This window comes from Lampetra planeri, chromosome 54 (genome assembly GCF_965212315.1).
Source record: "Lampetra planeri chromosome 54, kcLamPlan1.2.h2, whole genome shotgun sequence".
Taxonomy (NCBI): domain Eukaryota; kingdom Metazoa; phylum Chordata; class Hyperoartia; order Petromyzontiformes; family Petromyzontidae; genus Lampetra; species Lampetra planeri.
In genome coordinates, this window is record NC_136160.1 from 489,480 (window position 1) to 504,687 (window position 15,208).

The 15,208-nt window shown below is 62.8% G+C and overlaps 1 protein-coding gene across 3 annotated transcripts in view; it reads right to left on the reverse strand.

The window, feature by feature from the left end:
* Positions 1–1,034: 1,034 nt before the first annotated feature.
* LOC144735165 (uncharacterized) overlaps positions 1,035–15,208 on the reverse strand; it is a 35,988-nt gene continuing 21,814 nt past the window's right edge. Inside the window, exons 2-11 of one of the 3 annotated variants that reach the window (XM_078617608.1) lie at positions 12,276–12,434; positions 11,319–11,934; positions 10,985–11,183; positions 10,543–10,727; positions 9,933–10,305; positions 7,093–9,508; positions 6,775–6,936; positions 4,551–5,900; positions 3,884–4,152; positions 1,035–3,538 (exon numbers count right to left, since the gene is read on the reverse strand). In XM_078617608.1, coding sequence (XP_078473734.1) covers positions 3,296–3,538; positions 3,884–4,152; positions 4,551–5,900; positions 6,775–6,936; positions 7,093–9,508; positions 9,933–10,305; positions 10,543–10,727; positions 10,985–11,183; positions 11,319–11,934; positions 12,276–12,434 — 5,972 coding nt within the window. In that variant the 3' untranslated portion in view covers positions 1,035–3,295. The remainder of the gene's footprint in view (positions 3,539–3,883; positions 4,153–4,550; positions 5,901–6,774; positions 6,937–7,092; positions 9,509–9,932; positions 10,306–10,542; positions 10,728–10,984; positions 11,184–11,318; positions 11,935–12,275; positions 12,435–15,208) is intronic. The other 2 variants (XM_078617609.1, XM_078617610.1) reach the window with 2 other exon arrangements.

Sequence of the window (15,208 nt, forward strand, 5' to 3'; positions counted from 1 at the left end):
CCACTTCGACCGCAATAGATTGAAGACGAGGCTGGAAATGTAGCCACTTGGTGCTCTCTACGTACTTCTGTATTTGGGCCTTGCAGTGTTCACGAACAAGGCAGCCCAGCATTTCACTCTTGTCATTCCATTCCTTGCCGACTCCTGCCGGATCCTCCGTGCAGGACTGGCAGTAGGGGGCTGCTGGAGTGGGCCCTGAACCACCAAATGTCCCTTTGGCCAACCCCAAGCTCGCTCTCCTCCATCGCGGTGACCCACTGTGGTGGGCCCCACACGGTCACACTATCCGGGACCCCCTTCCAGAGGAGCTGCAGCTGCCTCCGAGAGCACCACCCGACAGTTCTTCCTCGCTTGTCCCTTTCCTCCAGGCTGCCGCAGCAATGCCTCCTCCAAATGGACCGATACAATAATACAAATGCACTGACATCTGCCAATCAACTGCTGGGTTCAGGCCTCCCCCATGCTATGTCAGTCGAGGTTGTTTGACCGAACCTCACGCCGGTGAGTGCGGATCGGTGAAGTAGGTGGTGCCCAGGACTGGTTCGTACATCCCTGGTCACCGATGTTATCTGTGGCTGGCACCTGACTTAGTATGGCGGGTTTATAGCGCAGCGTGCAAACCGCTGCAGCCCCACTTGCTCCATCGAGCCGGTTCCGATATTGCGTCATCACGATGGGGGCAGTTGACTTCATAAACCGGCATCAGGGTCGGCATCTCAAGACGCGCTTGCATGTAGATGCTGTCTAAATCTGTGGTGCAGGGGCTACAAAGTGCGTGATGAACCCGTCGGCCCGAGCAAGTTTCATTCCCGGCCATAGCCAATATCGGCGGTGGGCGATATCCAACTTGGTACCGAGTTCCCATCCCTTGGCCTACCAACACGAACCGGTGTGGTAAAACTTCGTCGTACAACAGCCCCACGATGTGCACAGCGAGGGGAGGTCATGGATTGACAAAAGGAGCCATGCATTATCATTTTATTAAATCCAAAAAAGCCCCCGTGTTTGTATCAAGAGAGGGCGGCACGGCGGTGTCAAGCATACTCTGCGTTTATTCATCCGTTACAAAAAACATAGAAAACGAGCGCGTGGAAGACGCGAGGAGGCTCCATCTGCTGGCGCCGCGCACCGCTGCCCGGCGCGAGCCCTGGCCGCTGGGGCCACCTCGCCTCGCCGGTGCCGCCCGCATTAGCCGGGAGCGGCACGCACGGCCGCTCCGGGTCGGGGATGGGGGAGGGGGCGCGGGAACATAAATCTCTTTGGTTTTCAGCATTCAAATCGAGCGGAGGGAGGGGATGACGAGGGCACTGCTGCCATGCTTGGGAAATAACGCGGAGGCCAAATCAGAGTTGCGGTTGGGTCTACGATTAAAGATCAGGGTTTGGTTTGGGATAGAGTTGGGGTTATGGATATCGTTAACGACAGAGATATGGCTCAGAGGTTAGGAATTGCTGTATGGTTTGGGTCGAGGCTACCGATTTACTGCAGTGCCGTTTTCCAAATAGGTCATCGTTTCGCGGCGACCTCGGCACCCATCCCAACACCACCGGCAAAGACGCGTCGGTTGCCGCCATTACCCAACCGGTCCTAGTCGAGATGCTCGGCCGCACCGGGCGGCGGTGACCGGCTGCTCGTGTGACCGATGGGCAGGACTTGCCAGACAGGCTGGTGCGTCGAGAGGAAGATGCGGCGAGCCGAGTCGGCGGAACGGATTCACCGAGGCGACTCCGCCGAGAGAGGATGCGCGGAAGGCCCCGCGCGCCGTGGCCTCATGAAAAAGCCTCTTGCTGAAGGCCACAGTAAACCCCACGGCAAATTCAGGGCAATCGTTGCCGGCAATGGTTGCTGCATCATTGTACTATTGTAAATTAAATGTAGTCACCCAAATCTGAAAAAATCTCATCGCTGCTTCAAGTTCCGATCAGACGGCGCCGGTACGCGACTACCCGAGGTTGGATGCTGCGTCAACCAATCACAGTTCATCAAACGCGCCGTCTTCAAACAGTTTTTCACTGGCTGGACAAAACCCCCAAATCGCTCTTCGCCACTACCGTAACAAGTTGCCATAGTTGCTCAAAGTAAACGTGTTCCTGGCGACAATTGCCCCAACGTTGCTCAAGCGCATCATGGCTTGAACGCAACTTGGGAATCGATGATCCTCCTGCCCCGAGTGGCAACACGGGAAAAATAACAAGAACAGCATCGTAATCATAACAATAACATGAGCAACGACATTGCCGGTAATCTGATTTCCATCAAAGCCCAGTGTGAACATTCATGCAGGCGAAGCTAGAGCACCCTCCAGTTCATTCGTATATAAATATATAATATATGTATAGAAAACACAAACCTAACGCCTGTACAATTGACACCGTTATTACTATGAAAATAAGCATGGCTTTCTCAAGGCTTCGTCGGCTGTGGCTGCGCCGGCCCGTGGCATCGCCACTTGCCTGGCCAGGCACGCACAACCGCCGCATGTATTGCTCGATTCTCAAAACTGAGGAAGGCACTCGTGAGTCGACGGCGAGGCGGCGAATCGCTTTTGTGACATATTCCCCAAAGCGCCATAATCCGTCGGTCGCCAAACAGCCGGCGTGTTAGCGGTTTGCTTCTCTCGCTGGTATCCGGGTCGCTGGTGCAGTGACCGGGGGACGAAGGCAGAAGGCACTGTCCCCCCTTGGCTGCTCCCCTTTACCCTGGGGTCTCCTGGGTCCTCATGGACCCCTGAGTAGCCCCCGACTGTGTAGCGGACGTCCTCCCAGCGCTTCACGATCTCGCCTGTCACTCCCCCGCAAGGCACCGTCAGTTTAGGGAAGCGAAAGCTGGGCGGGGCGGGGCGGGCTTGACGCGACCGCTTGCGCTGCCCCCCGTTGCCGTCTTAACACAAGGCACAACACGGTGGACTCTGGCCGCCCCTGGCTGCCCCCAGCCGGCGGCCGTAGCCTAAAGAACCCGACCCGGTGACACGAGCCACTCGCGTCGTCGCCACATTAATACTGCCTGCTCCTGGCGCGCACACGCGGTCCACGCCGGCATAAAGTGCCGCCCGACCCGAACCCCGTCGCGCCGGGCCCCGTGTCGCCAAGTACCGGCGCCGCACGAGCCACGGCGGCGCCCGGAGACCAGCTACGCGGGAATACTGCGTGCGCGCTCGTGCAGGGAAGGAAGACGTCCCAGCGACGGCAGGAAGATGGAACCGGCGTGGCTGACCTCCCGACCTCCCGCGGTGCGCAAACCCCAAATTTCACCTCGGACGGAGCGGACTATTGAGCCGATGCGTCGGCGGCAGCGCTCACACGCCGAGCAGCTGTGCGGCAGAGTCGGCCGACTCGAGCATCTGTTCCAGGACGGTGCCGTCGGGCAGACCCAAGAGGCTCTTGATGATGTCGGAGCGGCGGGCGCGATCGCGGGCCGCCGCCAGGCCCCCGGAGGCACCGGCGGCGCCGGCGTCCGCCGTTCTCCCAGCGCCCAGGGCTCCCGCGGCGACGCCCCAGCAGCCCAGCGTAAGCGTCGGAAACGGCACGGTGGCGCCAACCTGCAGAGAGCGGCACGAACGCGTCAAGTGTGTATGCGGCCAGTCATAATTTGATTCCTCACCTAACGGAGCCCCAAGGCGCTTTATAAGAACGTAGTGGTGGGACTGGGGGGAGGGAAGCGACACCATGGAGCCGAGCAGCCGGAGCTGAGCAGCCGGAGCCGGGCAACAACAAAGACGGCGACAAGCCCCAGGGGCAGCACCGATGGGTCTCAATTCCCCCGCCCCCTCAGCCATGTCGCTGCTGTGCGTAACTACGCCGGTGATGCAGATGCACTGCCAAACAAACAAAGCGCAAAACGGCCTCCCTGCGGCCGGCGCCCCCACAAAGCCACGCACGCTCACCGACTGGAAGAACGAGCCCTGGATGACCTCCCCGGGGTCGCGGGTTTCCCGCGGCGGGCTGGGGGCCCCGTCGTTCGGCGGCGGCGACGCCGTTCCGGGAGGCTGCGCCGCCGGTGGCGGTGTCGTCGGCGCCGGCAGGAGACACCGGGGCCCCGGAGGCCGCCAGGCCTCGGCGCGGCCGCCCTTGTCGTGGATGCGGCGGTGGCGCACGAGGCTGTGCTTGAGGGTGAACGTGCGCTCGCACGTGTCGCACTTGTACGGTCGCTCGCCTGGAGGTGCAGATGCCACACACACAACACGGCCGCGTTGACAATCCGACACAGCACTTGTGCGTGGAGTTAAACTTAAAGTGTGGGCTTTTATAGGAGGGTCCTGCCAAATTTTTAGCAGTAGGGGGAGACGTTGCTGTTTGGCATGTTTTCCAATACCACTGTGTGTATTTTTGTAGCTATAGGAGGAAACAGCAAAACCCAGGGGAAACCCGCACAGAACAGGGGGAGAACAGAGGAACTCCACACAGGAAAACGCCCGAGTCGGGAATCAAACCCAGGTGCCTCTTGCTGCGAGGCGGGAGTGTTGCCACTGCGCCACCACACTGCTGCCCATAAATGGATCACCCAATGGCATGGCGTGCGGGAAGAGCGACGCGTCGCGAAGGCCTCCTCACCCGTGTGCGACCTCATGTGCCGCGTGAGATCCTGCAGCGACCAGAACCGCTTGTTGCAAACCTCGCACACTTTCTTCCTCTTCTCTCGCTCCTTCCCCCCCCCGGCCTCGCCCCCCTCCGGGGCTCCGTCTCCACGCTCGACGTCCCCGGCCGCCGTCCCGTCCTCCCCGACATCCTCGCCGGCCCGAGCGGCACCGTCGCCGTGCTCCGATCCCCGCGAGCCGTGCTCCCGAGACTCGCACCGCGCGTCCCGGGAAGAGCCGCCGCCGCGACGGGCACCGCCACCGCCCCTCTTCCCCCGCTTGTCCCGCGCCGTCACGGCAATGCCGCCGCCGCCGCGAACGGTGGCGGGGACGACGGCGTCGGGCAGCGGCCCCGACGGGAGCAGCTTGGCAAGCGTTTGCCGGGCGGCAGCCGCCGCCGGCGCCGCCGCGGCGGCGTGGCGCTGCGCGTGCCGCTGCAGGTTGAACTTGGTGGTGAAGGTGCGTTCGCACTGCGGGCAGCGGAACGGCCGCTCGGCCGTGTGCACGCGCCGGTGCCGCGCCAGCACCGCACGGTGCCGGAACGTTTTCCCGCAAGACTCGCACACCAGCAGCGCCGCGGGGACGCTACCCGCCGCCAGGGGCCTGACCGGGCCCCCCAGCGCCGCCGCCGTGACCTCCGTCGGGATCGCCAGGCCTCCCACGCCGGTGCCGCCAGGGCCCAGCTTGAAGTCGATGAGTTTGGCGGCGAAATCAAGGTCCAGGCTCTTGTTGCTGGACGTGTCGTCATCGGGGTCGTCCCACCCTTCCGACCCCTCCCCCTGCTCCTCCTCTTCGTCGTCGTCGTCATCTTCGTCCATGTTGTTGGCATCGTCGCAGTTTCCATTTGTCGCGGTTGCGAATCCGTTGGCGAGCGCCGGGAACTCCGTTTTGATTTTTTGCGGCGAGATGGAGGTCCCTGCATCGGCGTGAGTCACGGAAGAGATGGACGATGACGGCGGCGGCAGGGGCGATGGTTGTGATGGCGATGGTTGTGATGGCGATGGTTGTGATGGCGTTGGTTGCGATGGCGATGGTTGCGATGGCACCGTCGGTAGTGGTGGTGGTGGAAGTGAAGGTGGTGACGGCGAAGACGGCGGCGTTGGTGGCGGTGCTAGCCCCGGCAGCGGCGATGGAGCTGGCGACGATGGCAACGGAGATGGCCGCGGCGATGATCGCGGTGATGGCGGCGGAGAGGTCTTAGTGGCCGGTCCCGTGGAGCCGCGTCCATCGTCACCCTCATCATCCTCAACGATCTCCAGTTTCACGGCGAGTCCCGGCTCCATCACCTTCTCCTCCACGGACTCCATGCAGATACACCGTGGGGAATCTGCAAAGGACGGCCATACCCGTTAGCACTTGGAACGCATTCAGTGGACTCGCAGACGCAAAATCAAACTTCTAACAACACGGCACACACACGGGCAGGCTCCCCGACACGCCGCCCGACTTATTTAGAGCGAGACCTCCTCGGTTGCCAAACTGGAGCTCGTCATGTGCACGCTGCCACGGTTACGGTATGGGAACTCTACCTCTCCGCAACTCTACCTCTCCGCAACCGGCATTGCTCATGGCGAGTTGAGGGGATGAAGCACTCGATGTCACAGGCAGGTTCTTTGTCTTGTGAAAAGTTCAGAAGATTTTCCAACTCACCAAATCATCAGCATACATAACAGGATCGATCAGTAGGAAGACAGCAGAACCACCCTGCCATACCTCAGCCCCCCAGGAAAGCTCAAAACAAGATTCTGTCAGGAACAGAAGGCATCTGTGTCACACCCCAGGGTGAAGACTTACAGCTTAAATGGGGTCTTTATGATCGTGAGTCGAGAGCAGACAAACACCAAGGTCCGCGATATAGCCATTTGTCTGTTGGGCCAAGTGTTTATAACGAGCACCTATTTAGGCTGGCACGGTGCATAAACGGGTGGTGGATGATCAGCACCACGGCCAGCCGCCTTTGTTCCCCAGTGCTGGTAATTACACACCAGCATGTACTGGTGGTAGTGAGCAGGAATCAAAACTCGGGTCACCAGGTTCCAAGCCACAACACTACACACTGCCCATGCACAAAGATCTCCCATATGGACTGTGGGAGCATGTTCTGTTAGGGAGCACCCGTGCACCCGTAAACACACGCACACACACGCGCGCACACGAGCACACACGCGCACACACGCGCCCACACGCGCACACACACGCACCCGGTGGGCTGGCCTGGCCCCCGATGGCGCCGTCGCACCCCAACTGCCAAGGCGTGGCGGGCGTGCCGCCCTTGCCCATGTGTTTGCGTGTCAAGTGGCGCTCGCAGTTGGACTTGGTGGAGAAGAAGGCGCTGCAGTGCGGGCACGGGTACGGCTTCTGGCCTGGGAGGCACGGGCGCGACACGCGTGACACGATCAGTGACACGCGCGGCGCCGTCGCGGCGCCGGCGCGCTCTCCCTGCGCGACGCGGGGGGTGCGGCTCGCGTGGCTGGCGGCGAGCGCAGCGTGCGGCGCGTGCAGCGCCGCCCGTCCCTCACCGGTGTGCGTCAGCATGTGGCGCTGCAGCGAGCTGATCCAGGGGAAGAGGCGCGGACAGTGCGGGCACTTGAGTCTGTGCACCGAGTTGGAGTACGTGTTCCTCTTCAGCCCGCCCTGGCGCTCAAACTCCCCCCCCTCCGCCCCATCCTCATCCTCCTCTTCCAAACCTCCGTCGCCACCGTCGGCGCCGTCTCCGCCGGCCGGACGCCGCTCGGGGGTGCGGTGGCCCCCGTCGCTCTCCCCTTCCCCGCCGGACCCCCCAGATCCCCCGGTGCCGGCCGAGGGGACGCGGGGACGGGGCGGCGCCGGTGGAATTATGCCGGCGCCGGCGGCTTCCAGGAGCACCATGAAGCGACTGGAATCCATCGAGTCGAGCATGCGCTCGATGCTCGCAAACTCCCCACTCGAGTCCAGGTCCACCGCCTCGGAGCCCACGCCCTTGCCGCCGCCGCCAATGACGCCGCCACCAATGACGCCGCCGCCGCTCTGACGTCCGCTCCGGGCGCCGGGCTCGTCCGACCATCTCCGACGCTTGGCTGCCAGCCGAGGGCCGGTGCCGTTGGCCAGGGCGGCACGCGCGGCGTTGGAGGGGCGGCCGCGCTTGCGCACGGCGGGCGCCGAGCCGGCGGCGGTGCGGCGGCGCCGTTCGCTCTCGAAGCTCGGCGGCCCGGATTCTCGGCGCGTGGCGCCGTTGGCGCGACCCGGGTCGCCCCCCTCCATCTCCTCCCCAGCTCCGGCCGCCGCGCCGGGACGCAGCAGCACGGGCGCCGCCGACACGGACGAAATGATCTGAGCGATGGAGGCGAGGGGGGGCGGCTCCTTGGAGGCGACGGCCCTGGCGAGCCCCCCGCCGGTGAGGAACAGCTTCTCCGGCGACTCGCCGGTGCCGCTCGCCGCCAGGATGCTCCTCAGCAGGAGGCTGCCGGGCCGTCGCCGTACGTGCGGACCCTCGCCGGGCCCTGGGGGCCATCCCCCCGCGTCAGCCGACAAAGAAGCGGGAGAACGACGAGGAGCGGGGTCGGTCTCCGCCGCCTCCTCCGCCGGCTCCTCCTGCTTCAGGGTCCCCAGCGGCGGCGACGGGACGGCCGCATCTCGCGGCGAGGACGGCAGCGGAGGGGAGAGGTCAGCCGTGCCATCGGGGCCCGTGCCGCCGCTCGGGCACGGCCCGGGCGGCGGCGGGAGGAGCCGGGCTCCGGTGGCGCCGGTAGGCGACGGCGGCGCGGCGGGGCCGCTGGGGCCCGAGTGCTTGTCCAGGTTCGCCTTCGCGCGGAACGCGGCCGAGCAGCGGAACGGACGCTCGTCGGCGTGGGGGCGAGGAGCGGCAGGGGCGGCCGGTGGCGCGGGCGGGAGCGCGGGCGCCGCGGTCCCAGCGCCGTGTTTGGTGGGAGCACCGTTCGATTTCGGCACCGACAAGTCGATGGGCTCGACGGCGTCGCCGGCGCCGGGGACGGTATCCGCCGCCACGACGGACCGCGCCGGCCGAACGGCAAAATCCGGCACGACGGTGCCGCCGCCGCGCGCCACCGCCCCCTCCACCCCCAGCGACCCCTCCGCCTCCCCCGTCGCCGTGGCGACCGGCGGGGCTCGGCACGGCGCTAGCGGCGGGGCGCGGCACGCGAGCGCGGACGCCGCCTGCGTGGGCGACGGCGGCAGCGGCAGCAGCGTGCCGGTGACGACGGGCGGGGCCGCCGCGGTTACCGACGGCGGCGCGCGCGGCTTGGGCTTGAGCGCCGGCATGAGCTTGGTAGCAACGGTGGCGGCGAAGGAAGAGGGCGGAGCGAGTGGTGGTGCTTTGCTCAGCGGCGGCAGCGGCAGCAGCACCCCCGTCGTGCCCGGCGATGCCGTGGCCGCCATGAGCAGGATCTGCTGGATGTCGGCCAGCTCGCAGCTCGGCCCCGATGGCGCGCCCGCCGGTACCGGCAGTGGCGACCTCGCAGGCCCCGCCCCGGGGGCCGGACGCCGTGCCACGAAAGCCCTCGGGGGCGGGAACGGAGCGGCTGCCACGGCCGTCACCGAGGGCGCCGGCGGCGATCGCCCCTCCCTCGAGGCCTCGACCCGTGGCCGATCGGCGCCGGAGGCCGCCGTGCCGGTGGGGCGGGGGGTCGCGACCTCCGTCGCGCGGCGCAGGCCCAGGTAGCCCATGAACGCGACCATGGCGTCCGCCGGGTCAGATGGGACCGTGCCGAGGACGGCGCCATCGGGCCGGAGGGGAGCCGGCGGGTGCGCCGCGGGGTCACGGTGACGGTGGAGGCGGCGCTCGCGGTGGGGCTGGACGGACGTGGAGCGGTGCAGGTTGTGGTGAGTGCGGTGGTGCAGCTGGAGCGCGGCAGCCATGGGGAAGGCGCGGTCGCACGCCGTGCACACGAAGCGGTGAGACGCGCTGGCGCTGCGCCGCGCATTTTCCTCACACCAAGCCTGGAGGGGGGTGGGGTGGGGGGGGTGGGGGGGTGACGTGCACCAATTAAAACATTTAGACCCCAGTGGTGGTAGCAGCAGCAGCAGCCGCAGTTCACAATTGGAGGAGTTAGGAGGAGGAGACTGCTACTGAACCAGGACACGCCTGGTTTGGCGGAAGGGTGGTCTTGCAGGACCACGAGGGATGGCAATGGACTGATCATGGCCAACAACGATGATGACGGTGAACTTATTTGTATCAACTACGGGTGGAACCAGTCACGGTCCCAGGTGATCCGATAATTATCACACTGACGTGACCGTGAATGGTTCGTCCACGCGTACGATTCAACACGTGTACCGAGAGCTTAGAAACCGACATGGGTCGGGGTGAACCGAGCTGCACCGCTGGCAGAGCCGGCCGGTTGACTCGCGCTCCGCTCACCTTGGCGATCAGCGGGAACTTCTGGCAGCAGAAGTCGACGAAGCCCAGCTGCTGGAAGCCGCTCGGAATGCTGCTGGGATTGCTCTGGATGTGCGCGGGGTCGAGCGGGGGGCTGGCCGTCGTCGCCGCCGTCGGTGGCGGAGGGGACGGGGACATGGGGGCCGCACGCAGTTTGGGGGGCCCCGAGTCACCGTCGTCGTCGTCGTCGTTACTCGGGGTCGTGGCGCCGCCACTGAGGCCGGGGCTTCCGGCGCCGTGAGGAACGCGGTGGGGCTCCGTCGGGTCGCTCGTGGAGGTGGCGGAGATATTGGTGGAGGTGGTGGAAGAAGAAGTGGAAGAGGTGGAAGTGGAGGAGGGGACGCAGTGCTCGCACCTGCACAGAACACGCACGGAACGCGTCGCGGGCGTGAGAACGCGCGAGACGCAGCTCGGGGGTGGTGGCGGCGTGCGTGCGAGCGAGTGTGTTTGTGAGTGTGAGAATTATAGGGAATGGTAGCGTAGCGGGTTAGCAAGCTGCACCAAGAACTTGACAACCAAAGTTTGATCAGCGTACCCATCAAGCCTTAACATGTGCTCGCTAACAGCCCTGAGTGTATGTGGCATGCTTCACCGTGGGATCGTGCCCAGTTGCTCCTCCACGGCTGAGTGCTTGAGGCACAGGGGGCAGCGCCACAGTGCCTCCTGGGGCCCGCCCGGCGCCTCATGGCACTCGCGTGGCCCCTCTGTGGCGCCAGGCCCACAAGCGCTCCCCACGCTGCCCGGCCTCTCCCCCCCCTCCACCTGCTCGTGGGCCACCTGGAATGCCACATGCAGCAGCAAACACCAAATGAACACGGGAAAAGACAAAGATCCCCTGCATAGCCTGAACAGCCTGTTGGGGCAAGTGCTGTTAATGAGTGTCGAGGGGAGGTCCAGGACAGATAATCACCACTGGTGTTGACCATGAGCGAGAATCCACAGCTCAACACACACGCTACACACACTACACACACTACACACAACACAATACGCACAACACACAGTTAAACCAAGTAACACGAAACACTCATTACCCTTTTGGAGGACCAGGGCTCATCCTCGGCCTCAGCGGGGCTCAGCGGACGCTTGGCAGTCACGGGGGGCCCCAGGAGCGCGATTGGGGGGGCCGAGAGCTCCTGCACAGGGGGGCAGCCGAGTGGGTGCTTTTGGGGAGGCGCCATCTGAGGCCAGGGGTCTGGGAGTCCCGGCTCCTTCTCGTGGATCTTCATGTGCCTGGGGACCATGGGGGGCGGTGGGGGGCGGGCAACGCAGATGGCAACGAATGATTCGCCAACCTCGCGATTCGTTTACTCGTAAAGACACCAACTTTGCGCGTGGCCGGGTGTGCGCCCTGGCGAGCCGCCGCACCTGTGCATGTTGCCGTTGGTGGTGAATGCCTGGCGGCACACGGGGCAGCGGTAGGGCCGCTCGCCCGAGTGCACCAGCATGTGCCGGTCCAGCGAGCTGGCCGAGCTCAGCGCCCGCCTGCACACGCGGCAGACGTGGCAGCCGGTGCCGCCGTCTCCCGGTGCTCCCGGCGACGTGTCCGTCGCCGCGACGACCGGCGCCCCGGCGTTGCCGACCACCGGCCGCCGGGCGCCGCTGCCGCCGCCATTTTGCCGGTGGGCGCGTCCCGGAGCCGGCGAGAGCGAGCGCGGCGAGAGTGCGCCGTCGATCGTGGCCGCCCTCCTTGCCAGCGCCGCCGCCGCCCCGGCGATCGGCCCGCCTCCCACCCCCCGCTCCCCGGCGTCGCGGTCGATATCCAGGTGGTTGCCGTGGTGACCGACGAGGTGGGCGTGAGCGCCGGGCCGGGGAAGCTGCGCCGCCCCCATCACGGCTGACATCATGGCGCTCACCGACGACAAGTCGTCGTCATAGCAACCGTCGGCGTCGTTGGCGTCGCCATAGCAACCAAGCGCCGAGCCCGCCTGGAGACCCGCCGCTGCGAAGCCACGAGGCGCCATGACGACGCCCATCTCCATGGCTACGGTGAGGGGAGCAACAACAAGAAAATTAAACCATTAAAAAGGTAACGGATGCGTCTTTGGTTGAGGCGGCACCGCCGCTGCCAAGTAACCAGCGCCGGTGCTGCAGGATCGTGGTTATCTTTACTCGCACCTGCTTGACTCATGCAACTCATTATGACACCGCTGGCATGATGAAGTATGCTTTACAGCATCATGGTAAGCGTGATTTTTCGTGGTGACTTGACGTGCAATATAAATGTTAATAGACATCTATAAATATAGTTCATCGTTATTTACGCGACGTTCATCACGAAATCTTGGCACGAACACGGGACACGTGGGGCGCCGGCTATCTTACCGAGGGTGCGGGGCGCGTGCGAGGAGTGGGGCCTTCGAGCGAACGCGAGCCCCTGGGAGCCCCGGGGCCCCCGGGGGCCCTTGGTGGAAGCGGAAATTAGGGCGGAGCGCCCGCCCCGCTCCTCCGCTGCCGTCCCCTCGTCATCCTCGCACTCTACCACTGCGACCGCCAAGGGGAGCAGCAGAGGAAGGGGAGGGTGGGTGGGAGTCACAATCCACCTCTCACTCACAAGCGGAGGCTGCGCACGCACGGCCCATTGGCGAAGGAGAGCAAACAACACGAAGGAGGCGGAGAGAGACAAACAGACAACAAGCTGTGGACTTGGGTCACGACCTTTAATCCTGCCAAATCATCCAATCTCTTGGGGCGGGGGTGAATCTTTACATGCCGAAGGGAGACCATAAGAATGTGGAATTTCCACTCCCAGCTCAGGGAAGCAATGCCGCACGTGCGGTGAAGCAGGAAGAGACTTGCCGGGTTTTTTTATGGATGACGAGGGGGACGAGGGGGATGATGGGAGATGTTTCGGCACCAGAGGGCGACACTGATACTCCAACCCCCACAAAACACACAACCTACATCCCCCACCACTCACACCCTCTCTACCACGAACAATCGCCAACACTCGCACTACTCCCACCCTCACGCACACACTGTCACAAAACTACACAAAGACAAAGCTCCCCGCATATAATGTTATATACTGCTGAGGCATGTGCTGTTAGCGAGCACTTATTAAGGCCAGCACCACGCACTAATGTTTACACACTGCACCAGGTTCTCGCTTAAGGCAGAGTCAACCTATGAGTGTCCAGGATCGGTTCACACATTTGCCACCGTCATGAGCGGGAATTGAACTCCGGTTGCTGGGTTAATCACTCCACTAGCGGCTCCACTACTCACCCTTAAGGACACACTTTCACAAACTTACACGATTCCTAAGCGTACTGCAAAACACAATCTCACACACTGACACTCATATCGCTAAAACACCAAACACTCTCACAAACACATACACACATTTACACGCATCACTTACCCATACACAAACTCCAACCCACCACCTCCAGGCACAAACTTCCCCACTCTCCATCACTCTCAGTGATCACCTTATTAAGGCCGGCGAGGCCGGGAAGGGGGTGGTGGGTGGCCATCACCACGCCCGGTCGCCTTTGTCTGCCGAGTGGCCATGTTTACACATTACTCATTTAAGTCTGAGTCGACCTAGGGGAGATGCAGGACTGGTTCAGATAATCGTCACTGGTGTTGACGACGCCACCCTTCATACACCCCATCACCACCACACGCAAACACCCACACACTGCACCATGACCACCACCTACACTCACTCACACACTGCACCATCACCACCACCTACACACACACCACACTCTCCTCACTCACACCCGCCACCACCAGATACAAAGACACACATCCCCACACCCAGGTCGTCAGAGCCGTGAGGAGACCCTCGTCACAGACTGGCCCGGTTCAAACCCACAAACTCCATCAAGCAACAACCACAGCCCACTGGGAGCAGAGCACCACGCACACAGCCATCACACAAGCCTCCCTGTGTGTGGTGTGTCCATGTACCTCCATGTGACACACCTACTCACTCTGCAGAACACACGTACGCCAACACACTGTTGGCGCAAGTCACTAACACACACGTGTGTCGTCCACGTTTCAAGGTAACTTCACGAATACGTCACTTCCAAACGACTGTACGTGTAATCCACCTATGTACACAGAGCCATGCATATGCTATATATATACACACACGTGCATGCGATGGTGTCCATGCACACGCGTGTGCACACGCGTGTGCACGGACACCGCGGTGTCGTGTCAGCGATCCCGGAGAGTCGCCTCGAGTGTTCGTCCCCCTCCCTCCCTCCTGCCGCCGCTACCCCCACCCCCGCTACCCCCACCCCGTCTAAGATTTCCACGAACCCACCCACGGTGGCGAGACACACAAACTCTCCTGCTGCTGCTGCTCCTGCTGCTGCTGCCAGCGGCACACCACATCCTGGGGAGTGGTGGTAGGGGGGGGGGCAGCAGGGGAGAGGGGGTCCACGCGGCTCGGTGACCTCGTCTCGTTAATGAGGGCAATTAAGGAGGACGAGCCGCGCCCTCGAGGGGCGGTGGAGGGTGAAAGAGTGGAGGAGGAAGGAGTGGAAGGGGGGGGGTCCCTGGCTGGGGGGGGGGGTCACTGGCTGGGGGGGGGGGTCCCTGGCTGGGGGGGGGCAGCTGCCGTGGCACATCACGGCCGGCGTGACACCCACCGCAGCACGCGGCCCGCCCCCTCCTCCTCCAAGCCGCGGCGCGAGTGGTGCCAAGGAGGACGGGGCCCAGCGGATATCTGGACCAGCAGAAATCCGCGGCAGCTCCAAGGGCTATATATATACACATCCGTGTAAGATTCAACCTAACTTTTATTTTTCTTTGTAGAGTTGTGTAATGCGTGAAGAGCATCTAATAGGTCAAAGGACTCACCTTTAACTAAAGTTTCGCTATAAATCTACACGAGGTGTAACCCGTCTCAACAAGTGGTCACAAAGAATTCTAAAGGTTGAAGCGAAATTGTGGTTCTGATAGCATTATTAATACTACAGTATTTACCAAAGCACGAATGCTCAAACTCGAATGCACTTCACGGGTTTAAATATAAACACAGTCTACAGAATCGCTAACTTGCCGTCAACAAGTTTCCTATTTAGAAATCCGCGAAAGCCCCATACTGTCTTAAAGTTTGCTCTTGCGTTGATGTGCTTACTGCTGTTGAAACTCTAAAAGTAAGTTCCCTGCAGTGCGAAATGCAATGATATGATGAAGCCTTGGAAGTTCTAACTTCAACAGAAGATTCCTTGCATAGAAATCCGCGGAAGCCCAACCCCTGTTCTCCCACGAAGTCTGCTATTTTAGTTTTC